Source organism: Plecotus auritus (assembly GCF_963455305.1).
Source record: "Plecotus auritus genome assembly, chromosome: 9".
Lineage (NCBI taxonomy): Eukaryota > Metazoa > Chordata > Mammalia > Chiroptera > Vespertilionidae > Plecotus > Plecotus auritus.
In genome coordinates, this window is record NC_137783.1 from 154,985,291 (window position 1) to 155,010,304 (window position 25,014).

Consider the following 25,014-nt stretch of genomic DNA (forward strand, 5'->3'; position numbering starts at 1 on the left):
TCTGTGCACAGCAGCACTGCTCCCGGCAGCCAGCAGGGGGAGCCAGCCCGGGGCTCTCCACGTGAGCACGGCTGAGCCATGGGAGGCATGCGGCCCTGACCCCTCCAGCACGATGCCCTGGAAGCATTCATTCTGCAAGTGAAGCAGCCCCGGCCCCAAGGCCACGCGTAGGGTTTCACTTCCATGAACGGCCGGAATAGCACCTCCACACAGACAGGAAGTAGACAGAGGTCGCCTGGGCTGGGGACGGGCTGTGTCAGGGTCAGGGGGCGAGAAAGTGGGTCATGCAACACTGAAGGATCTGCACCTTAAACTGCGCAGCGAGGACACCACTGGACACTCGTGACCGCACCCCCCACCCCCGCCCCGTTCCCCTCTGCCTCCTCACAGCCCCAGCTCTGCTCCTGGCAGCACAGTGCCCGGCTCACCGCCCCCTTCCCAAGGCCGCCTGGCTGCCTGGGGCCTAGGGGTGCTCACAGAGACACTTGTGGCCGATGACCTTGGTAGACATTTCTGGGAAAGTGCTGGCTTCTCTGACAAAGGGGGGCAGACATGGCCGACACGGTCCTCCCCTCTCCTTCCTGCCTGGGGAGGGTGTGGGGTGTGAGGTGGCAGCAGCCTGTGTGGCTGTGAGGCTGAGACGTGAGGGGGCCTTAGACTGGACACTGTTGAGCTGTCAGACAAGCCAGGGACCCCCACCTCACGCCCGGTCACTCACCCACTCCTCCACCACATGCTGACTGGGGAAGATTCTGTTCCAGGTACCCTCCAGGAACTTACACTTCGGGGCCATGAAAACGGTCAAGCACCCTTGGTTTAAGCGGCCCGTCAGTGGGTGGGGTTTCTGTTATTTGTAGCCAAACACGGTATCAATGAATACAACTTTAAAATTTTAAATACATTTTGTTGTTGATCCTCACCTGAGGATTCCCCCCCCCCCCATTGATTTTTAGAGTGGAAGGGAGGGAGGGAAGGAGAGAGAGAGAGAGAGAGAGACATCTATGTGAGAGAGACATCGATTGGTTGCCTCTTGCACGTACCCCAGCTGGGACCAGGCATCTAACCTTTGACCCATCGGTGCTCAGGGCGACTCTAACCACTGAGCCCACGGCCAGGGCTACCACCCTAATTTATTTTTTATTTTAAAAAAATATATTTTATTGATATTTTACAGAGAGGAAGGGAGAGGGATAGAGAGTTAGAAACATCGATCGGCTGCCCCCTGCACACCTCCTACTGGGGATGTGCCCGCAACCAAGGTACATGCCCTTGACCGGAATCGAACCTGGGACCTTTCAGTCTGCAGGCCGATGCTCTATCCACTGAGCCAAACCGGTTTCGGCGCTACCAGCCTAATTTAAAGGGACCTGCTTCCAGGGTCGGCGTGAAGAAGCTCCCGGAGGTCACGTTGCTCCAGCAGTGCAGCGAACACGGCCCTGAGCTGGGATGTGGCATGTTTCTTGCGCTTGGACCCCACAATTGTTATTTTTAATTTAAACCTATTTTTCATTACTGATTTCAGAGAGGAAGGAAGAGGGAGAGAGAGAGAAACATCGACAATGAGAGAATCACTGATCAGCTGCCTCCTGCATGCCCCCCACTGGGGATGGAGCACCCAACCCGGGCCTGTGCCCTGACTGGGAATCGAACGGTGACCTCCTGGTTCATAGGTCAATGCTCAACCACTGAGCCACAGGCAGGGCTGGACCCCGCTATTTCCCACGCAGTCTTATTGAAAGCCTTTCCCCGTCCGCACAGAACCTGCCCAGTGTCTGTCCCCATGGCGGAGGCTGTGCTGGGGCCGAGGGCCCAGAGCCGACCTGAGGTCCACGCCCTCAGAGCCAGTGCGAGGCGATGCTGTCATAGGGAAATGACCCTTCCGGCCAACGAACAGCCCAGCCAGGACACGACGGGCTCCTGCCCTATGGGGTGTCACCATGGCCGGGAAGGGCTGGTCACTGCCACCGCGTGACGGAGGAACTAAGAGAGGCGGCAGGTGCAGGGGTGGGGGGGGAGGTGGGCGTTGAGGAAGGGGGGTCGGCAGGTCCGGCAGATGCTGACCGGGTGATGGCAGGGCCCGGTGACTGGTGCTCAGTGTAAGCAGCGTGGCAGCGAGGCTCTGAAACAGCACAGCGACCGGCAATGAACTCCCACGTGCACCCCAATGGGAAAGCGGGCGCTTCGCTGCTCAGGCCCCGCTCCGAGGGTCCAGGGAAGCAGCGGTGTCCTCAGGCCCAGGAAGCTCCTGCCCTGCTGGGACCACGTGGACTGGGCATGGGGACAGGTGTTGGGGGGACCCGGGCTCATGGACCCCTCTTCCCACGGCCGGCGCGGCCAGTCCAAGATGGGACCACAGCTCGGAGCGGAGAGGAGTGGGGGCCACCTCTCCTGTCGTCCATCCCCCAGGAGCCCCCGGGAAACCCGCACCACGTGAGCCACAGTGTCAGGTGCGCTGGCTTATGTCCCGCCTCCTGGCCCCGGCGATTGGCCAAAAGCCACCCCATCTGGGCCAATCATGGATGGGCATTCGTTTACCAGTTCTGATTGGCCCTCGCAGGCCACATGACCAGCGGCCGCCTGCGCCATTTTTGATTGAGCTATTTGGTACACGTGACCAGCGCCCATTGCCGGTCTTGATTGGTCCATTCGGGCACATGACGGGCGGGCCCAGCGTCCTCTGCACGTCCTCCGGGCCTGCGTGCTGGGCTGTTGGAACGGGCGTGGCTGTGCCCCCGGGTGGCGACCGCAGCAGCGGGAGTGGCACGGGGTCTCCCGGGGAGGCGGCCCTGGCGTGGGCTGAGTGGTCGGTGGGCAGCGGCGGGGCCGAGGCTGCGTGAGGCCCCTGGGCGGCCGGGTTCTGTCCCCTCAGCCCCTGGCAGCGGCCACCTGGGGGCCCACGAGGAGGGCGAAGGCCTCGCCCACCCGGGCCACCGCTGTTGCCCACGCAGACGGATGGCAGAAGGGGCGCCTTGTCCCAGAAGCTGCGTTACCTGGACACCCAGCTCTGGGAGGACCACAGCACCCCGTGTGCGATGCCCCGTCCTCCCAGCGCCCCCTGAGCGTCCACGGGGCTGTGCCCTCGAGGGAGAGGGTGGGACGGTGGAGCCGGCATCTGCCCAGGCCATGGCCACCTGGGAGGGACTGGGAAGCGCTTCTGGCCCCACCTGGGAACCACCACCCCCGGAGCTGCCACCCTCCCCCGGGCACGCCCACTTCTGCTCCAGCAGCTCTGCTGGGCGGCCCTGGGACGTGTAGAGTCTAGACCAGTGGTCGGCAAACTCACTAGTCCACAGAGCCAAATATCAGCAGGACAATGACTGAAATTTCTTTGGAGAGCCGAAAACCGACTTCTGCGCATGGGCCACGAAGTTTCAATCGCACTGTACGTGCGCGCCCGCACGTGGTATTTTGCGTAAGAGCCACACTCCAGGGGCCAAAGAGCCGCATGTGGCTCGCGAGCCGCAGTTTGCCGACCACCGGTCTAGACCAAGGCGCCCGGTGTGTTTCCTTATTATCTGCGACTCCTCGCCCAGGACATATTTTTTAGGAAAGAGAGTGGGAGGGAGGAACATGGATGTGAGAGAGAAACATCCATCGGTGGCCTTTCCTGCTCGCCCCACCCACGATCAAACACGTGACCTCATTGGGTGTGAGACGGCGCTCCAGCCAACAGGGCCACCGGCCAGGGCCAGGGCGAGGAGGCGCCTGGCTGCATGGAGGGCAGGGATGGGACAGGAGGCGGGACCCACGCAGGCCGGGCAGTGCCCGGAAAGAGCTCCTGGAGACGCGGCCCCAGGACCGGGTGGCAGCTGCAGGACCGCGGGGCTGCCGTGGGGGGAGGCGGTCGGTGGTGAGGGGTCTCACGGGGTCAGGGAGGAGCGGCTGCCTCTGCCCGGGTAGCCTGTGCCCAGAAAACTGCCGTGCATGCAGTGGGCAGAGCTCCTGAGGTTGGGGATCGTCGGTGAGCACGTCGACCCGCCCATGTGAGGGACTGGTGAGTGCCACGGGCAGAAAGCGGGGCAGTGGGGTGTGGGACTGGGGGGGAGTCTCCTCTGAGCCTGGTGGTCCAGGAAGCCATGCAGACAAAGGGGAGAACATTCCAGAGAGCAGGAGGCGCAGGCAGGGAGGAGGCCCTGAGGCGGGAACATGGCTGGAGCAGGGTGGGCAAAGAGGGAAAAGCTTGGACGGCTGGGTGAGGGTCCGAGTGGTCAGCTGAGGAGGGCCGGGTCACGGCAGACGTGGCCTTAGGTTGCTGCTGCGGAGCCGCGGGGCCTGCTGCACGCTGGATCCAGCGCCGTCTTCGTACGGCCTCCCCGCCCCACCTAGTCCTCCAGGCGGCCGCTGTGAAAAGCAGGCCCCGGAGCTGGGGCGGGAGGGGCTGGGCTTCCCCCGCGAGCCTGCGGGATCGAAGGTTGCGGGCTCCGCAGGCCTGTCCCTGCCAGGCCCGTGTGGGCACATGGGTGGAGGCGGGCTTGTTATTTTTAGCTGCCCAGATGGGGCTCCGAGGAGGCCGAGGAAGGAGGCAGCGGCTCCCCCGCCCTGGGCTTTGTGGGAACTTGGGAGCCACGAGCCTCATGTCCAGGCTCACTGGCGGCTCCCACCTCATTCACTCGCTGGGCCTTTGTCCTCGCCCCGAGGGGGAGCGTGAAGGGGAGGAGGGCCTGCCCCGTTCTTAGAAATACGAATGTGTGACAGGTCTGATTTGCCTCCAGACGTAACAGTGGGTGAATTTATACACCTTTTAATCAGAGTTTGCATTATCTTGAGAGATCCTCAAAAATATATATTTTTATTGATTTCAGAGAGGCAGGGAGAGGGAGAGATGTGACATCAGTGGTGAGAGAGAATCACGGATCGGCTGCCTCCTGCACGCCCCCCACTGGGGATGGGTGGCCACTCCTTTAACTCATGAAAAATGGAAATAGTTCTGGGATGGGTGGCCTCAATCACTAAAAACAAACATTTTATTTTGAACAAAATGTGAAAGGTTCAGCACTGCTGACCTCAAGCAGCATTGCCAACACGACCACTGGGGGGCGACACAGCACCAGGAAGCGAGCCGGGCTCGGAGCTCCCGTTCCGTGGAAGTTCTCCCACGCGCTCTGCGTTCTAACTGGATGGAAGCGCGGAGAGCGGTGTAGTAGCGACACTTTCAACGGAAAACTACTTGGTAACGCAATCTTAGCTCAACGTCCGTTTTATTGTTTAACGCAGGCGACTGTGTGGTCCACGGTCTGGGGCTGAGCCAGGCTCCAGAGCCACGTCTCCGTCTCCTGACATGTCATTCCTCCAGTCGCTTCCCACTTGGCGCTGTCGGCGTCCCAGTCCCGAGAGAAGGCACTGTGACCGCGGGATCGGCCACGTCGGTACATTGAAGACACGGCTACCCTTCGTGGAACATACAGCGTTGGGTACAACATGGTTTTATGCAGGGCAGGTTCAGAACACCCAAGGCACACACTTTTTTTTTTTTTTTCCTGTTTTTTTTTTTTTGTTTTGTTTGTTTCTGCGTTTAACTGAAGGCTTATGTTAAAGTCTCAGAGTTGCTATGGACACAGAATTCCCGAGTAGAAGCAGTGGACAGTGACTGCTGTCAATTTCAACATGAAACGGTAGAGACTGTGGCGTGTAGAAACACGTTACAGGAACAACAACGGAACAGAACCACCGAGACAGCGGGGATTAAACACGGGGGGGGAGCAGGTCTGCCCAAGTCCGAGAAGCAAGTTCAGAAATTACCCGACTCCCCAGCAGGCCTGGCAGCGCCGTGTCCACGCAGCTGCCCCGTCACCGCGCCACGTGGAAGCCTCACCCACATGTGGGCGTGTACATGGATATCGACACATTGGAAACGACGTTCCAGCTCATTGGTTATTAAAATGCCTCCAAGTACAAGTAAAAGAAAAAGTCTCCCAATAACACTGTCTCTTCACAAGCCCAGTGATGCTTTGCCCGGGCGAGGCCGGGGCGGGGGGGCCTTCAGGAAGCTGGGGGGTAAGATGTGGGGAAGCGCTGAGGCAGGAGGACGCTGGCGGACAACAGGTGGGAGGAATGGACTTCTGAGCACCCAGGGCCGCGGCGGCTCACGTGGAGAAGGTGCCCAAACGGAAGAAACAGGACCCAAGGTGGGTTTTCCCGGTGAGGCCGGGAGGAGTGCCCTGTTGACGCCCACAACCCCTCCCGGCAGTGGGGGGCTCCCGCCGTCCTCCTGGCTCAGCTCTTTGCCCCAAGCCTCCGTGCATGCTTGCTTACCAAATCCTGGCCGGCTTGACGCCGACCGGAGAGGCCGCCCCTTCTGCCAGCCTCCTGGCCGGACAGCAGGGGGACAGGCTGTGGGTGGGGGTGGGGGGTGGGGCTTGTGCCCCAGGGGAAGGTGCAAACCTGGCTCGTCCCCGACACCCCTGCTTCCCTCCAGCACGGGAGGAAGCAGGCGTCCGCCGCCCCGTGACAGCAGCGCCCACAGGCGCCCGTTGATGCTGACACGGCTCTGAACAGAGACACGGTTCCGCCCGCACGCGGAGAACCCTTTACGGACACGGGAACACGCGGACCCGCTGGGCGCTCTAACTGGTCAGAGGCAAGGTGGCCGTGTTGCTCGAATAGCCTACGCTGGGTGCGAGCTTGGCAGCTTCTGATTAATTCCGAGCCCCCGCCGTTTGCAATCAGAAGCACGGCCGTAGTGCAATAGTACATTTATTTTTACAGTCATCTGGTTGCCACACAGAGATGGGAGGGCTGGGAGGAAGTGCAGTGACAGGGGCTTGTCTGTCTTTGTTTTTAATAAAGTCTGAAAAGAATCAGAGCACACAGTAACAGTGACACAGAGAATGTGAACACAGTATACAAAGTGTCGTGTGAAACAGATTTGTCTCTCAAAAACAAAAAAAGTGGTTAATGGGGAAAAAAAGATCAGTGTTTGTGGCCCCCACAAAAAGTGTCCTTGCCAGATCCCCCGGCAATGCCTGCTTGCTCAGAAACTCAGGGGGAATCACCATTTTATTAACGGAAGTACCACAAGTAGCTCACGGTGATAGGTAGGGTTCGGCAAACCAAGCCACACCGAGTCACCTCTGCAGTATGTGAATCAACTGAAAGTGTGCGGGGGCCCTGGGGAGAGGCCTGGCGGGGATACAAAATTTATACCTCGAGAGGTTTTGGTTCTGTGTACACAATATTACAGAAACTAGGCATGTAAATGCGCTTTATTTGAATTACAGTATATAACAAAAGTTGATCTTAAAACCTGGGATAGTGTCCACATGAGCCTGTGTGAGCAGTTTGACGTGGGTTCCGCCGTGGAGCAGGGCCCGGCCCCGCCGTGTCCCGGGGAGGACAGTGGGCGGCGATTCGGACGAGGGGCTATTGCTGGAGCAAGATCACTGAGTGGAGTGGAGCGAGAGGTGGGTTCATTTTGGCAAGAAGGGTCCCTTGTGGGTCAGCGCAGGTCCCGACGGGTCCTGTTCCTCTGCTAGAACGAGACAGGGCGACAGTAAGCGGTTCCCTCGGCTCTTCAGCCTCATCCGCGGGCTTCTGGGGGGGGGGGGGGTGCACGGCGAGCTCTCACCGACGCGACCCACAGCCACCGCGTCAGTCTCTCCTCCCGCCCGGCCTGGCCTGGGCCGTGGCACCGAGCACAGAGGTGTCGCAGACGCAAAGGAAAGCAGAGCCACGGAGCAAGCAGTGAGCTGACGGGACGTGGCGGCGCCACCGGATGGAAGACGGGAATGGCCGAGCCAGTTGCTATGCTTCCAGGACCACGGCAGCCTCGCGGGCCACCCCGCGCCTGGGCTTGACGTTCTGGATGGAAAACGGAAAGCACGTGGACGGAAAGCGCCTCGACGGTCCACCGACTTCGGGTTGGGGCAGAGGTGAGCCTGCAGGAGGTCCAAACCCGCTTCCCGTCCAGTGCCTGTGGCTGCAAACGGGTGTGTGTGTGCACGTGTGCGCGCGCGCGTTGAGAAACGGCTGCATCGTGAACTGGTACCACTTCTGGAGGAAAAGTTGTCCTTTGATGACGAAGTCCTAGCGGATAGAAGATGACACAGCTGGCTGGTTCAGATGCATCCAGATAAGCTTGAGCGGAAAAGGGCGGCCTCGGATAACGATTCCACGGCAACAGTGTCGTTACGTCACAGAAGGGGTTCTTAACCCTCGAGCACGGAGCCAGCGCGTTTGTGTTCGTAAAATATTGTGCTTATGAACTATCTGTACAACTAAACTCGCAGTGAAGAATTGAAACCGCTAATGTTACGTGTTCGTCCTATAGCTGTTCCAGACCTAGGGAGACGCTTGCGTGTGAGCGTAAAGAAAGAGAAAGGTGTGTATCTATAATCAGAGATGGGCTAGGCTAGTTCTGAAATCATAACGAAAGCCCCAAACCTGACATTCGAGTTCCTTCCGAACGCGGGAGAATGTGCGGGAAAGCCTGACTGGTGACCTCCCTTGGCAAACAGAGGTATCGTCATGGGGGAGGGGGCCCCGGGGGGAGGGGGCAGGGCTCAGGAAAGCCTGGCCAGGGCGGCGACTGGCATCCTGGGACCTCCCTGCTTCATACCCTCCCCCTGCAGCCCACCCGGGCCCTGCCCCACCCGCCGGGCTCTCAAACACTGTGGTCCTAGTAAGACAAGCTGGTGGGGTCCTGGACACGCAGAGAAGGGGGAGGCCCGACGCGCCACCCGCTCAGGGTGCAGAGGACTGAGGGCGCCCCGCCTGCCCAGCACGGGGCCGACATTCACCTCGCATCTCGATCCTCACGTCGGAGTGGGTGCTCACCTGCTCTGCCCGGGCACAACCCCACGCCCCCCGCCCCCCCATGAAAAAGCCTGAAAGGCAGAGCAGCCCCCTCCTCCTCGGAATCGTGACTTTGTGCTTTGAGTAACGCCGTGGGACGTGTCCGGCCACTTTGGAATCATGCGAGTGGGTTTGCAAAAAGAAAGCTAAGCACAGCTCACGATCCCGCTCCCCTCCCCCCGCCGGACCCTCCCAGCCAAGGCGCCCTGGCCCACGTCGCGGGAGGCGGGGAGGCGGCCGAAGAGGCTTCTCTGCCTCTCCTGTCCACACGGGGCCCCGAAAGACTCGTCTGGCCACCGCACGGCGAGCGAAGCACGGGAGAGAGGAACGAGCGAGCATGGAGCCGCAGGAGGGCGTGCGGCCCGGGGTGCGCCGAGCAGGCGGCGCGGAGGTATCTGGAGCACGTGGGGAGGAGGAGCCAGGCCCGCGGCACGGGGCCACCCTCTCGACCCTGCAGGTGAGGCCGTCTGCGCGTCGCCCTCTGGGTTAGAAAACGCCCTCCCGTGCCCCTTGGTGGACACACAGCCCAGCGAACCCGCAGAGTGCGCTGGGAGCCCCGCCCGCATTTCTTTGGGTGCCAGGAGACCAGCCCAGGGAGGGGGCGCACAGACCCCGCCCGCGTGGGAGCCCATCTCTGCTTCTGACGGAGTCTGTGGGGCCCGCGCAGCCGCCCTTATCTGTCCAGCAGCTGCTTCAAGGCCCTCTCTATGTTCATGCGGTGCCCGACCCGCGTCACCCCCAGGTCGATGAGGTCCTCCTTCTGCAGGTTGGGCAGGTGGCTGCCGTCGATCTCGTTGTCCAGGAAGGTCTCCTTGTGCTCGCCCAGGTTCAGGCTCTCCAGCCAGTCGGCCACGTCGGGCTTGGTCCACAGGTGCACGGGCTTCGTGGTGAAAGGCTTACTCGAGAGGGGCGGCTGCAGGACCGAGGGGGACGGCGACCGGCTGCGCCCCGCGGGGCTCAGGCCGAACAGGTCCCCGGCCGGGGGCTGGCTCGGGAGGCTGAAGACCTCGGAGAGGGTGGGGGAAGGGGACGCGACGGCGGCGGGGAGCGGGGCGGGCAGGATGTCTCTGCTCATCTCCGTGGGCGAGACCACGGGGCTCGGGGCACGTCTGGTTCCTGAGGTCCTGCTGTCGTAGTCGGGGGGCCGGCTCTGCAGGGTGATGGGCTGCGAGGTGCCGGGGCGGACGGTGAAGGTGACCGTGGTGCTCCGTGTCCCTGAGACGGTGCTCATGACCTCTGGGCTCCTGAAACAGCAACAAGAGAGGGGGCGTCACCAGCCAGGTCACCGCGGGGCAGCGGGTGGCCAGGAGGGGGCGGCAGGCACCCAGTCACACGAGAGCATCGAGCCGGAGCCGCACTGGCAGCGATCCCGGGGGCCCGGGGTTTGCCATGCCGGGGTCGGGGCAGGGGGACAGAGCAGGAGGCCGAGTCGGAGGACACACCCAGCACACAGGCAGCCGCCCCCCTGGGCCCCGGGCTGGGGACCGGATGGGCGCCTTCGCTGGGTGAGCATGCGGGGCAGAGGGGCCAGCCGGCCAGGACGGGGCCTGCCCTCTGGGGCGGTGGGGACGCGGGCACTGCTGAGCGGACAGGCCTGGCCGCAGCACAGCCAACAGGAGAGCGCCCTCTCAGCTGCCTGTCAGGCCTTCGCGTTTTTCCGTTTTCCTTTGATCTCCGAGGAAGGGAGAGGGAGAGAGACATCAGTGATGAGCGAGCCATTGGTCGCTGCCTCCTGCACGCCCCACACTGGGGATCGAGCCCGCAACCGGGCGTGTGCCCTGACCGGAATCAAACCGTGACCACGTTCCCGGGCCGACGCTCACACCCGCCAACGGGCCTTCAAAGCAGGGGAGGCCCCGCGGGCTGGCCCTTGTCGGGCACGTGGAAGCCCCACCGCTACGTGGGGGCGCTCAGGGCTGAAGGGCTTCGGGGTCTGTTCTCTGCTCCAGGAGGGCAAGGCCCACTCCGGTTCCAGCCGGGGCCACAGCTCAGAAGGGGGGGAGGGGGTGCCGTGGGACGCCCTTCCCGATGGCCTCCCCTCCTGTCCTCAGCTCGGGGACACCTGTGCGGGGAAGGCTCACATGTCCCGTGTTGACACGGGTGAGCTCAGACGCTGAATCAAACCAGGAGTCCGTGCAGAGCCACTGCCTCGGGGGTGGTCCGCGCTGCTGACGGCCGCAGCCTCGGGGACACGCTGTGGGCTCGCTCGCTCGGGGGAGCAGTGCCTCGGACGGACACTCGCGCGCTCCCTCTCACAGTGACTGTGCGGTGCCCGGGCCAGGGACCCTCAGAGTGACAGCGGCTGCTCAGAACCCGGCGGCACCGACCCGTGGGGTCCCTGAGCCAGCGGATGGGTGCCAGCGCCCTTGTTCCCGTGCAACACCCCAACTCCCCCCGGGGCGCGTTCTTAAAGGAGGCTCCGAGGGCCATGTGGTCAGAGCAGAGAGAAGGCCCCACACACGCAGGAGAGGAGGGACAGCACACACAGAGGCAGGGGCACCCGCAGGCACTTACTTCCGCTCAGCACGACCCTCTTCTGCCAACACCCGTCACGGAGCAAATGGAAATGACAAAACGCAGAGGCTGAGACGACACGCAGCACCGGTTACAGTCAAAGCCACTGTTTCGCTGGGTGCGAGAGGGGCAGGGGCGCCACGCCCACCGGAGCGCCCACGCCACTCCCTCCCCGCCAAGGGGGGAGGTGCGGTGGGCAGTCCGCCCAGGATGGCACCCCTTCCGTGCTCAGACGGGAACTCCACAACCTGCCCTCTCGGTCCGGGGTCACGTGAACGCACGGAATACCACCCAGGAAGACGCTACGCAAGAGCAGCCGGTTGGAGCGGGTGCCCCGCCGGACGCGCTGGAGAACCAGCGAGTCCCCGGCCTGGGCTGAGCTGCTGGGGAGGGAGAGTCAGCACGTCCGGTGGGAGGGTCCACACCCCAAGACCAAGGCCGCCCCTGATGCTGGGGCCGCCCAGCCCCCGCGCTTCGCCGTGGAAGACACTCCCCAGCGAGGCTGCCTGGCCGGCCTCCTCAGCCGCTTGATTTACTCGGGTTCATGGCGCCGATGTTCGCCACCGCATCCTCCGGTTGCTGAGATCGCTGTTGCTAGGCAACCCCTGGGTTCCCGGGAGGAACACACAGGACCCGCTGCCGATTTAGAACAGACACAGACGCCCGCCCTTGGACGATCACTCTCCGTCCTGCCTCTTCAATCAAACCCAAGTGGAAACACGAGAATTAAAACGAAAGGCGAGAGCTAATGGACGCTCAGAGACCCGCCATCCATCAGCCGGTGCGGGCTCGGCCGGGAGCTGGCGTTCAGGCGGCTTTCCCGCGTCCACAGGTTCGGTTGGGCCTCCAGCAGGGATCGCGTGTGGGCCGGAGGCCGCTGGGTTCCCACACGAGTCTGTCCACTGTCCCTCACGGAGGGAGCTGGGCCTGGTCCCGCCCAGCCAGGCACTGTGGTTCCGTGACTGCAAGCTTCTGCGAGGTCGCCTCTCCCAGGTCAAAGGGCACTTGTTTCCCAACTGCACTGCGTCTCCCTGGGTGGGGCCCTGACCAGACAGAAGGGGTGGAGCACCAAGTCTCACGCCTCTCGCTGGCTCCACGCGGGGTGTCTCTGCGCTGACGCAGCGCCCCCCAGGTGCCCACGCCTCTGAGCGCCGTGAGGGGCCTGGCCCACCCTCCGCGCTCAATAAGGGACACGAAGGAGCGGTGGACGGAGATGAAGCTCACGTCCCACGTCAGGAGGCTGTGCCCTGACCCGGAGCCAGAGCAGGGGCGCCGCAGGGGCAGGTCCCTGCGGAGCAAGGTGCTCACCCCGGTCACTTGTCCAGGGGCCCTGCCACCCAGACTCGGGGCTGAGAAGGCAGGAGCCCCGCGGGACACTGGCCATCAAGGGTGAAACGCTCAGGACAGGGCGAGCCTCCGGAGGCCTGTCCACGAGGAAGCAGGGAAGGCGGACCCCAGGCCCCTCTTATCCAGTTTCCTCCGCGGCGTCACTTAACCTTCCAGTCGCTGCCGGGAGGTGACGGGCCACGTGGCGCCGAGGCTGCCAAGACCCCGCGAGCAGCGTGTCCTCGGGGCCAGCTCCGAAGTGTGTGTTCTGGGCCGAGCTCATTTTGTAAGAAAGCTCAAATTGGTTCATTTTAAAGTGAACAGGCCCTCGGGATTGTACACGGAGCGCGCACAGCTGGAGGCTCCGGCCGGGGGAGGGGCCTCGGAGGCAGCGGGCCAGAGCGACCTGTGCTCGGGCCTGCGGGACTGGGACCCGTGGCCACTCCGCTCCCCCCAAGCCCATCTGCGCCTCCGGGAGGCGAAGGCCAGTCTCGGGGAGCCCAGCGCTGGGTGACCTGGAGGGGCTCCTGGGGGATCCAGCAGACGCCACCCTCTCTGGATGGGAGCCAGGAGGACGCCCCGGCTTCCAAGGCCTGCGCGCCCCGCAGTGGAGAGGCGACCTTTCCACGCCGTGCAGCGCGCACAGGCAGGCTCCCCCCGCTTACGGACGCCTGGCGTCCCGGGCCGCAGCCGGTGGGTTTGGGTCAGGAGGTGGAAGTTGGGCAAGCCGGCTCCGGGCCGCGTCTCCGCGGGCTCCCCGCCTGGGTGCAGAGCAGCACCGGCCCTGGTCCTGGCCTGGACCCCGGGCGGCCTGGACCCGAGTGCCGGGCAGCCGCCGAGAGGTCCTCGCGCCCGCCTTGCTGCTACTCTCCGCGGCCTCCGTCCCCTCCGACGTCCTTCCGCTCGAAGCGCGTCCCGGCCTCCGTGTCCACGTTCCGTGCCTCGGTCTCTCCTCGTGTTTCAGGTCCGCTCAGGCGTCACGTCAGGCGTGTCCTCCCTCCGCCCGCGGTCAGCCCCGTTGTCCTGGCTGCTCTGCAGCACCGGGCGCACTCGGGGTTCGTCCTGCCACGTAGTGTCCACGCCCCCTCGAGAGCAATGCGCCCACGGGAGGGCGGGGCGCGGGGCACGCTGGGAGGGCCGGGGCGCGGGGCATCCTGGGAGGGCCGGGGCGCGGGGCACGCTGGGAGGGCGGGGCTCGGGGCTGGCACTGGAGAGGCGACGAGTCATCGCCACAGGAACGACTAGTGACTGGACCCGCCCCTCGGCCACAGCCCTCCCTACCGGGCCCTGGGCCCCACGAGCAGCCCCGGCGACTCGGGCTGCGAACCCGCGGTGGCGGAGGGGGGACGGGTGTCAGGAAAAAGCAAGCCTCGGGGAGGGGGGAGGCGCCCGACCCCGAGGCGGTGGGAACCGCCGTGCCCATGGCCCGAGGGCTCTGCGCAGGGACAGCCCGCGGCTGCAGGTCACCGTCCCCGCGGCCCACGTCGCCCGGCCGGGCCCACGCTCCCTGACGCAGACCCCACGGCGGCCTGTGGGCTGAGCTCCCGGGAGGCCGGGCCCGCGGCACCGCCTGCCCGCGGGGAGCCGGGGGTCGCTCTGGGGTTGGCCCAGGAGGAGACCAGCCAACTCGACCCAGCGTCCTGGGCTCGGGCCTGGCCCCATGCCCTGCTGAGGGAGGAGCCGACGGCTGGGTGGCTGGTTGCTGGGAGTGTCCGCTCAGGCCTCGGGGGGCCCTGTGCATGGGAGGCAGCCGCGCCCGGCGCCCACCGTGGGCAGCAGGGACGCGTCCCGGCTCGGAACGCAGCCGAGGTTACCGCCGCTCAGTGAGCAAACCACGGTGCGCAGCTCCAAGAACCGCCCTCCGCCGTCAAACCCGTCCTGAAACGGGGGTTTGCACTACTGCTCTGTCATTTCCCCTGGGAACCTCACTCTTCCCCCAGGAGGAGCCCCTCCATCCAGTCCCCACGCTCTCCCTTTCGAAGCATCCGGAAGCAGCGGAGCCGGCGATCCCAGGCCCCGGAGAGGCTCAGGTGTGGTGGGTGCGGCCTGTTTGCAAAAGAGATGCAGCGCCAGGGTGAGGGCCGCTGCCTCCCGGCCTCAGCCGCTTGCCCAGGGGCCTCCACCCCCACGGATCCTGGTCGGGAGGCCTATGGCCGCAGCCCCTGTCCACGAAGGCTTTGCCTGGCGAGGTCACCCGTCAAATGCCCGGTTTAGCCCCGAGAGTCAATGGCCTTCCTGGTCCTTGGCCTCCGGTCCTGGTCCAGTTGTGGGCACTGGCCGGGAGCTGGAAGGAGGGGGAGGGAGCCAGCGCTGGCGGCCATCTGGTGACCAGCCTTGCTTCCGATCAGCCACCAGGTAACAAGAGGAGCCCTCGGTCACTCGGCTGGCTTCAGGCGAGGCCCGCAGCCCGAGAGCAGCCCGTCCTCGGCGATGTGCCCTGCCACGGCCGGCAGGTGGCTGCCCCTCCGGGCTAGTTGGGAGATCTGGTGCTGTCCTTCTAGCTGAGCACTGGTGAGGGCCTCTGCCCTCTGCCCTCTGCCCTGCGGCCTGCTCCTCTGCAGTCACGGGCCCTGCCTGCTCCGGCGCCCTGAGCACGATGCCCTGTTGGGGAGCCTGCCTAGAGGTCCACGCTGCTCCTCCTGTGAGTGAGCCTGCTTGTGACAGGACCGATCAGGGGTGGCCCCACGGCTGCTCTCAGGAAACCAGACAGGACCGGCGGCTGACATCACGCAGGGGCCCAGCGCCTGGGACCGCAGGCTCTAAGAACCGCCCCGTGCTGCTCGGAGACCCTCTCCATGGCCCAGACCCCGTCCACTCGGGGAAGGAGCAGAGACGGAGAGAAAGCCAGAAGCCGTGGATAGGCCCTGGACCCCCGCTCAGGGGAACTGGCTCAGCCCTAGAGCCAGCCGTCCACATCGGCACATTCAAATGTCGTTAACGAGGAAGGGCCAGTCAGGAAGCCTTGGCCCAGTCCTGGCTCTGCCTCCAGCTGGCCGTGCACATGGACAAGCCACTCGGCTTCTGTGGCCCCCGACCCCGAGGCGGTGGGAACCACCCCACGTCTCCTGAAAAACGGGGTGTGGCCTGTGGGCCCTTCCCCAGCCCCAGCTCCCCGTCCCACCCTGCGGGAATACGGGGGAGGCCGGTGGTAAGGGCGCTGCGGGCCCTGGGAGCCTGGCCAGCCCCTCGGTCACGGAACCGCCAACAAGGAACTGTTCTCGGATGTGAGCGCGGACCGTGCCCAGCCGGCGTCCTGCTCTCACAGCCGTGGCGCGAGCACGCCCACCCTGCGTGCGTCTGCTCCGTTTCCTGAGCTCTGTACGGCCCTGTATCCGGAGAGCCTGCGTGGCGGAGACCGCCGGGCCGTCGGTGCGCGCCTGTCCTGCCGAACCGCGTCCTTCGCAGCCAGTCCTCCGGGTGATTTCTCTGGAATCCGACAGTGACACGCAGCCTTTCTGGACCTCGGCCCGCTGCGGAACACGGGTGTGGACAGCTGCTCCTGCGCCCAGCTCTCGGGGAGATCAGTCCCTAGTGAACGCCCCTTGTGTCGCGTGGAACGCTTAAAGCGTCTTAGCTGTACCTCCACGTTGTCGCCGCTAAAGAACTGCGGTTAGCTACACTCGCCCGTTGCCAAGATGTACCTAATCCACCAGAGACGACGGGGACGGTAACGACTCCGCCCCCGCGGCGGCACTGCTGGGCGACAGTTAGGGGCCGGTGTCCCACCAGAGGTGGCGGTGTGGGCGAGCTTCCCTCTGCCGAGCCGGCCAGTCCACACGCCCCTGAGAGTCCTGGGGTCATCGAGCAGCTGCCTCCCCTCCACCCGGAAGAGCGCCGGGAGTCGTGGCGCTCCGCCCGCACCTCCAGACCCAGCCGTGGCGCAATGCCCCGATTCACGGCCTTGGCCTTGGCTGTTGGCCTGGGACGCTGCCCGGCAGGGGTGCCGAGAGAGACTTGGTCAGTCGCGTGATGAACCTGAGCGCACGCACCAGCTGGGGAAACAGAACGCCGCCGCCCGGGAGCCGCGAAACAGCGTGTGCTGCGGGGAAGACGGCCGGGAACCTGGAGGACCGACGGGGCACCGCTCGCCTGAGAACAACCGGAAGCTGCAGGCGGCCGAGGGGCTGTTCTGGGGCAGGCGCCTTGGCAGGGCCTGCTGGCTGGGTGTGGGAAGGACCCCTCGTCCTGTACACACAGTTCCCACGGCAGCAACCTTGACCCCGCGCGACCCTGTGAGTGGCTGCCCGTGGCTGCCCGGGACAAGTGGACGCTTTGCTTCCACGAGGTCGGCCTGCTGGGGGGATGGGCTGGGGGTGCCTTTCGCTCTGACTTCCCTGCCCGGCCCCTCCCCAACCCTCAGCCGGCGAGTGACGGGAGGAGGGAGAGGACCAGGCACACCCATCTGCACTCCAACCCCCCTCGCCACCGTATCCCATCCCCATTCCACTGGCACCCCGACATCCCCCTCAGCCCAGTGGGGCTCGTCTCGGCTTCTGCGAGGCTCCAGGATGGCCCCCGGGCGGTCCGGGGAGAGACGAGGACTTGACGGGAGCGAGCAGGGGGCGCTGGGAGCCGCGGCGCTGGCTTTGCGCGGAGCAGGCGCACCGGGCTGTGAGCCCGCCCTCGGGAGCGCCCTCCGGCCAGGAGGGTGGGGTCTGTGCTCCACCGCCTGCGCCCGAGTCCAGGAGAAGGAGAGACGGGCCACTCGGGCTTTCTGAGCCCTCTTCACGCCGCGGCCGCGGCCCGGGGCATCGCCTGGATGAGGCCGAGGGAGCCCGGCTGCAGAGCGGCGTCTGTCGGAGCGCCCGTGGGACTTACCTGGGAGCGAGGCCGGCCGGCTTGGTCCCCATGGGCGCGTCCACGCCTTCCCCCGGCTTGGCCAGTTTCTCTCGGTTCATTTGCTGCAGGATTGAATTCAACTCGCTGATCACGTTCGCCTTCGGGCCGGAGAGGATGGGGCTTCTGACCTCGGGGACGTCACCCCACAACTTGGAGGTCCTTGTTGGCTGGATCCCCTTCACGGCCCCAGGCTGGACCCCGCCGGGCGGGGGCGGGGGCGCGGGCGGGGGGATGAAGCCGTCCGCGTCCTCTTCCGCCAGCGCGTCCTGGTAGAGCGTGTTGCTTTTGTGGGAGACGGGCTTCACTTTGGGCTTGGGAGGGACGGGGGGCTTGTCCAGCACAAACGCCTGCCCGTCCGCGTAGACCGTGCAGGTGTCCACGCCCTCGCCGCCCTCGGAGGACAGCGTGGAGATGCTGGACACGGTGGAGACGGTGCTGGTGGTCTCGAGGGGGTGGTCGCTGCCGCTGCGGCTGTCGGCCTCCTCGATGCCCGAGTCCGTGACCGTGTCGAAGCTCTCGGGGGGCGGCAGGAGCGGGGCCGGCAGGCAGTTGGGGAGGCCGGCCTGCGTCTTGCCGTCGGCGGCGCCGGGGGGTTGGCTGGGGTTCAACGCAGGGGCCAGGGAGGCACCGTTTCTGTCCTGCTGGGCCAGGCCCGTGAGGGCGGGGACAGAAGCGATGCGGTCGTCGGGGATGTCGAAACTGTTGGCAAACTCCAGGGGGGGTGGCAATGGCTCTGTGAAAGCAAAGTCCTCGTCCAGGTCCACGGACGCCAGCGGCGGGGGAGGGATGCGGAATGGCAAGATCACCGCCTCCTCCAGGGAGCCCGCCGCCACCATGGTCCTGCCGGGCGTGGTGGCCGCGGGCTCGGGGCCGGCGGCGATCTGTAAAGCACCTTCGGTTTCGGGAACACCTTCTGGCACCGCAGGCAGCAGGTGGCCCGGCGCGGCTTCCGCGTCGGCGTTCTCATCCCCCTCCTCCAGGCAGCTGCCCGGCGTGGCGGCGTCCACCGTGTGGACCATGAGCAGGCCGGCCGGCTTCTGCTGGGACGTGTCCACGATGCTGATCAGCATGTTCTTCCGGTCCTCGCCCTTGCGGTCCCTGCCCAGGCCGCTCTCGTACTTGTTCTCCGTCTCCTGTCGCCGCAGGGGCCCGCGCGCGCCCTGCCTGGTGGCCGTGGGGAGGCCCGCCTCCACGCTGGGCCGCATTTTGGTATCGATGTAGAGAGGTTTGTTGAGGTCGGCCTTGGGGGCCTCCCCCTTGGGGCCCTGCTGGGCCTCCTTCATGGCTCGGTCCCTCGCGGAAAGTGCCAGGGCCAGCGGGGAGCTGGGGTCCAGCAGCCTCCCGGTGAGCGGGTGCACGTAGTTCTCGGGGCTCGCGGCACCGCCGCCCTTGGGGGGCCCCACGGGGCTGCCCTCGGGACCCTTGGCTTTGGACGTGTTCGGCGGCCTCCCGGCCTCACCCTGAGCTCTGGCCTCGCCACCCCCCACCAAATGGCTCTCGGGCTCCCTGGGCGCCGCCCCCGGCGTGGCGGCCAACGCCAGCTCCTCGGCGCCCTCCTCCTCCTCCTCGCCAAAACCGCCCTCCTCGGGGAACGCGGGGGGCTGCACCCGGGAGGCGGGCGGCCCCAGACCCACGTCCTCGTCCCCCAGGTCCGTGGACAGGAAGGCGGGCGAGTTCCTCCTGGCTTCCAGCCGCTTCTCCCGGTCCCGCACGGCCCCGGCGATGGCGGCCGCGAAGGGGCTGCTGACGGCCAGGCCGTCGTCGGGCCGCAGCTGGCCGGGCGGCTCGGGGGCTTGGGGGTCGGTCTCCATGCTGCTGCCCTGGCTGCTCTTGCCGCTGCTGCTGGTGGAGGGCTCCTTGACGATGATGGTGGGGATGGGGATGGAGCAGGTCTTCTCGGGGCTGTCCTCCACGTTGGACTGCTTCACCAGCGTGCCCTTGCGCCGCGCGGGCTTGGCCGGCACGTACACCGCCTTGCTGGCGATCCTGCCCACCTCCGAGTACGGGTTCTCGGGCATCTGTCCCCGCCGGCCGCGGGCGCCGGCCTGGGCGGCGGGGGTGCGGCCGTAGAGGTCATCAGAGTCCAGCGAGTAGCGGTCCAGCTCCCGGCGGTAGAACAGCCCCTTCTCCCGCATCACGGCGGCCACGGTGTCCGAGCGCGTGGCCGGCGGCGCCTTGGCCGCGGGGTTCTGGTTGAAGGCGGGCTTGATGGTGCCGTAGACCCTGGGCGTCGGGGACTTGGGGCAGTTGTAGGTGGTGGGGGAGGGGGGCGGTGGGGACGGGGGCACGGACTGCGGGGGCGGGGGGATGTCCTCGGACGTGTCCGGCATGGACAGGCTCCTGGTGAACTTCAGCATCGGAGGAGCCAGGAACTGCCGCTCCTCCTCCGTTATTCCTGCGGGAGAGGCAGGGTCAGTGCGGTCGTGGCAGCCACGCCACCCACGTCACAGAACACAGCACAGCACAGCACACATGCCGAGGGGACGCAGCCCGTCTGAGCCAAAAGGTAAAACAAAGGAAATAAAATAGGAGGAGGAGGGGGGAGGGTGCTGGGTGCGTCCTGCTGAGGTTCTGTGTCTGCCCAGGGCCGGGCCCCCGGGCCCCTCGGGCGGGGTGCGTGTGGCGTGTCAGAACGTGGCGGGGGCGGGCTGAGCTGGATCGGGAGTTGGCCAGGGCCCTGGGGTGCGTGTAGGGTCTCGGGCTGAGGCGGCCTCCCCGCCCGTCTGGAACCAGGGCGGAGGCGTGTGCGGAGGTGCTGCTGGAGCGCCGCCCTCTCGGCTGCGGGGCCCTGGGCCGTCCTGTCCGCGTGGCGGAGCCCCGTTTGTGTCCTGGGCTGTTGAAGGGCTTGAGGGCCTTGGGGCTCCCGGGGCCTCAGAGGGCGCAGGGATTTGTGGATGGAGGGAGCTGGTCCCCTGGGGCCCCGGCTGCGCTGAGGGCGCCGTGGCTCCCACAACCTGACCGGCCAGGGCCAGAGCTCGCCGACGTGGCACGCGGTCAGCTCGTGTTCTGGGACGTGACTAGTGACCCAGGGGTGTCGGACCTGCTGAGGGCGTGCAGGGTGCAGGCGGCGTCCCCGCCTCGTGGCCCCGACAGCGTGCGTGTGCATGTGTGTGCGTGCGTGCGTGCGTGCGTGTGCGTGTCACCCGTGCGGGACTCTCAGACCCGTGTCCCACAGCCGGAGCTACAAGAACGACAACAGAACGCACTCCAGGAGGCGGGAGCCACGCTCACACAAGGACGCCGACAGACGTGAGGTCACGTGTGTCGCGCGGGGGCATGCAGGGTTCGGAGGTGACAGAACGATCACTTCAGACGACAACGACTCCCAGAGCAAAGGACAGGCACGCGCCAGGGCGGTTCCCCCGGGGAGGGTATTCCGGAGCCCACGCACTCCTTGCGAGGCCGGGGCGCGGGCGGAGGGGCCTGAGGCCTCCTCCCAGCCGCCCGACGCCCCGCTCCCAACGAGTGACCGTGAGGAACACGCCTCACGGGGCGCACGGGCACGGGGCCGGCAGAGGCCGGGGGCACTGACCTGACAGAAACAGTCTGCTGTCTGGCGGGAGGAAAGGGTGGTTACCGACCGGCAGCGCCGCGGCCGAGCCCCGGGAGGGGAGGCTCAGGAACCGCAGGCGCCGCCGCTGCGCCCGCAACTAGTGCCAGGGAGGCCGCCGCGCCTCCGCCACGCGCAGCGGGTCCGTGTCTACGCGGCCAGGCCCGGGGTGTCGGGCAGCGCTGGCCTCTGAGGTCTGCAGGGGACTGTCTGGGGGTCACGGTCACCCTCCCGGAACCGTCCGTGGGAATCCGTGTGGCGTTCACGAGAAAGTAAGTGGTTTACGACACACACAGGACAGGGCGGTTAGAGGTCCCGCGCCGACCAGCCACCCTCAGCGCCCCGTGAACCGTGGCCGTGGCAGGCAAGGCTGGGGCGCAGCGACACAGGCCCCACGCCACTGCCCACCCGACCCTCCCCTGCCTCCGCCGTGTGCCCGCCTGCCCCCCACTGGCTGCACCGGCGGCCTGGCTTGACAAGCTGGAGAAGCCTCCTGGACTTGGCGTTCAGAGGGCGGGACTGGGGGCCACCCTTGAGGGGGCGGGGCCTGGGGTGGCCAGGGCACCGCCGAGGGGCTCCGAGCCCAGGGGCACCTCTGCGGGTGCGGCCACACTTCTTACCTATGGACTTCTGCCTTCGCATCGTACCTCGAGGGAGGCCCAGAAACGGCCCCTTCGGGCTCCCGGGCACGGTGGGCGTCATCACGGCGATGCCCTGGCGCTCGTACACGGACTGCAAACGAGAGGCCACACGGGTGAGATGTGCCAGGCCGGCCTCACCCACCGCGGCGGGCCCCGGGGCGCAGGGAAGCCTGGGCAGAGGGCGCCTGTCCCGGGGCTTCTCGGCCACCCGAGTGTCCAGCTGAGGCCCGGGCTGGGCTCCGGGTCTGGCCAGTGCGGGGGAACGGGGCCCCAAACGGTGAGGATGGCCCCGCCCCCGGGGGTGCTGCCCGAGGCCCGCCCACTCGCGCCCTGGAACCGCCACTCACGTTCACGTCGGAGACGGACGGGAAGCACCGGCTGGAGGGCCGCTGCTTGATGGTGGCCACGCGGGACTCCACGGCCACGCTGTCGGCGGCGCGGGAGGGCTTGGCGGCGGGCACGATCTCCTCGGGCTTATCTGCAGCGGGAACAGGCGGGCACGGGGTCAGAGGCGGAAGCCCCGCGGCACAGCCAGGGGCTCAGAACAGCGACCGGCGCCTCCGCGTTTACACGGCAACTGTCTGCTCCGCCTCCAAACCGCGCAGGCCGCCGGCCCTGGTGCGGGGCGCAGGGATCCTCCCACAGGGCGCAGCGCCAGGACCCCGATCCCCAGGCCTGGGGGGGGGGGGGTTGGTGCACGAGGACAAGACGGGAAGACCCGCAGCCACCCAGCCCCGGAGGCCTGGCGCCCCGAGGGCCGGGCGTCACACGCGGCACCGATTCCGATGCTGGTGCGCACCCGGGGCTTTGTCGGTGCGGAGGTGCGGCTCCTTGGTGACCCGGTGCGGCTGCCGGGCCTAGGACCCAGCAGCGGGCGGGAGCCGGGCAGCGTGGGCACGAGGGGCCGGGCGGACGCAGCAGCCACCGGGGAGCCTCCGACGCCCCCGCCGGCGCCGCAGGGAACCCCTCCCCGTAGCAGCCTGGTCCCCTGTGTGTGAGGAGAGCCGGGGAGCGGTTACCGGTCCTTACGAACGAAATGCCACCCGTCAGGTTTGTCAGGAACCTGAAGAGCATCTGGAGCTGCGGGCCCTCGCCTGCCACGCGCGTCTGGGCCAGACTCCGGGGCTGCCCGGGCTGCAGAGCCCAGCTCGCCGTGGGCCCCACGCGCACCCAGCACCCTCTGGTCGGAGGCTGCGGCCTGCACGAAGCTGGGGCGGACCCCTCGAGGCACCCCCCCACCCCCCCGTCCCGCCTCCGTATCACTCTGCCCTCGAGCCCGAGGACTCCTGCTCGGGGCCTGTGACTCCCCATGAAGCTCGGCCACCGAAGAGGCCGGACCCCCAGCTGGGAGGCTGGTGGGAGGGGCTGGGAGCAGCTGGGAGCCGGGCACCTCCCGGGGTCTGGGCCACGGCGCTCCGGGCTCCTGCTGCCTCCTCTGGGGGGCATGTCTTCCCCTCGCGATGTTGGGGACACCGGTGTCACCCCTCAGGGAATTGGTGGGGACACCCCAGCTAGTCACTGTCCTCAGCCCCTCTCCCCTCCTCCTGCCGCCCAGCGTCCCGTCCACACCCTGCGGCCCGGCCCCCCGACCTGCTGCAGGCCCCTCCTCCCTCAGACCCTCCCTTGGTCCCCACCACCCAGCGGGGCCTTCCCCGCCCCCCCCCCAGCCCCCCCCTCGGCGTCTGCCTCCTCCGTGAAGCCCTCCCTGCAGGTCAGGGCGGATTCCCCCGCGGCTGGATTTAACTCTCCCGCCCCCGGGGTTGCAGGGCCTCGCGTGACCCCTCGCGGACCCGTGGGGAGCCAGCAGCAGCTGCAAGCCCGGCCCTCTCCCTGGCCATCGCCTCCCACAGGCCGTTTCTCTGAGGACAGAGCCGCGCCCCCCCCCTCCACCCCCCCCTCGCCCGGCACCGGGAGCTCGCTCCCAGGCCCCCCCCTCCACCCCCGGCCCCAGGCCCCGCTCATTCTCGGCCGCAGCGGGGCAGCTCTGCCAGGCTCTCCCGGGAACTCCACCCCTAGGGGACGCCCAGGCTGGATAGCCAGAGCCCAGCCGCACCCTGGGCGTCGTGGCCGTGGCGGGACCCCGGGGGCGAGGGCCGGCCCAGGACCCGTCCTGTGACCGAGAGTCACGCCCTCGGGTCTTCCTTTGACCGGGCCCTCCTGGTCCGCCGGCCTTGGCGCTGAACCTCCCCAGACGGTGGTGCGAGCGCCCGCCCCGCCCCGGCCGCCGAGGCCCCGCCCCAGCCGCCGAGGCCCCAGCTCTGGTGTTGGACCCCGGGCTGCGCAGGCACCCCAAACGCCTCCAACGACAGGTGTGCCCGCGGGCAAAGGCTCCAAGGGCCGTGGCCGCCCGTTGCTCACCCTCCCGGAAGCCGGGCCGTGGGAGGGTGTGGGGGCGACTCCCCCTTTGCAGAGAGGGCGCTGGGGGCCAGGTGGGGGCTGGGGCTCGAGGTGGGGGGTCACCATCCTTTGCGCCCTGGGGAGCAGCGGGCAATGAGAGCTGCCATGGGGGGGGTCCGCCCAGTCCAGCGGTGAGAGCGCCCGCGTGGGCCTGCGTGTGGCTGAAGGTGCGCCCTGAGCCGTGGCCACTGCAGGTGGACATCCTCGTCCCTGGTTCAGACAGGGGTGGGGAACGTCCAGACATCCGGCCCGCGGGCCGTGGGAGGCCCTCGGAATCACCTGGTCCGGCGGGCCAAGGCCGGAGGGGGGTTAATTATGTGTGTGGCCCGAGGATGAGGTGTGAGTACCCCGTGGCCCGGCAGGAATCGGGGTCCCCACCCTGGCTGGGACCTCGCCCCGCCCCCATGTTCCTGTGACCCAGAGCACCTGGGTCTGTGGGGGGATATGTTCCCTCCTCAGTGGCTTGAGGGGGGCACCGCATCCCTTCCCCCCGGGCCTGGGTGCGCTCCGGCGGCTGCCACACCGGGAGCCTGGGGCCTGAGGCTCAGCCCGCCCACGTGGGCTGGCTCCCGGAACACGGCCTGCTTCCCTCCCGGTGAGCCGGGGCTGGGCCTCCGTTCCGCACGGATGGGGATGTGCTCGCAGCCCCCGCGGCCGGAAAGGGAAGCCCGTTGAAAACAGCCCCAGGCGGCGTGTTCACGCACACGCTCCGCAGTCCCCGCGCCTGGGAGACACGCGTGACGCCTGCTGTTCACGGACGCACACTTCCTGGCGGGGCCAGCGTCCCCCGGGGAGGGCCGGTGTCCAGCATGGCTGGTCCGCACACGCCGGGTCCTGCCTTCCCCGACTCCCCCCCTCCCCCGGGGGGGCCCTCCTGCAGGGGAAACGGGCTCAGCCAGAGTCGGGGTGGGGGCAGAGGGCGGGCTCTCCTCCCAAGCTCAGCTTCCGGAGAAAGTG

At 66.9% G+C, this 25,014-nt stretch overlaps 1 protein-coding gene across 2 annotated transcripts in view; it reads right to left on the reverse strand.

Annotated features, from left to right (window-relative positions):
• Positions 1-4,946: 4,946 nt before the first annotated feature.
• SHANK2 (SH3 and multiple ankyrin repeat domains 2) overlaps positions 4,947-25,014 on the reverse strand; it is a 196,253-nt gene continuing 176,185 nt past the window's right edge. For both annotated transcript variants that reach the window (XM_080639996.1, XM_080639995.1), the window contains 5 exons: positions 22,008-22,138; positions 21,640-21,751; positions 21,002-21,022; positions 17,449-19,864; positions 4,947-10,034 (listed from right to left, as the gene is read on the reverse strand). In XM_080639996.1, coding sequence (XP_080496122.1) covers positions 9,464-10,034; positions 17,449-19,864; positions 21,002-21,022; positions 21,640-21,751; positions 22,008-22,138 — 3,251 coding nt within the window. In that variant the 3' untranslated portion in view covers positions 4,947-9,463. The remainder of the gene's footprint in view (positions 10,035-17,448; positions 19,865-21,001; positions 21,023-21,639; positions 21,752-22,007; positions 22,139-25,014) is intronic.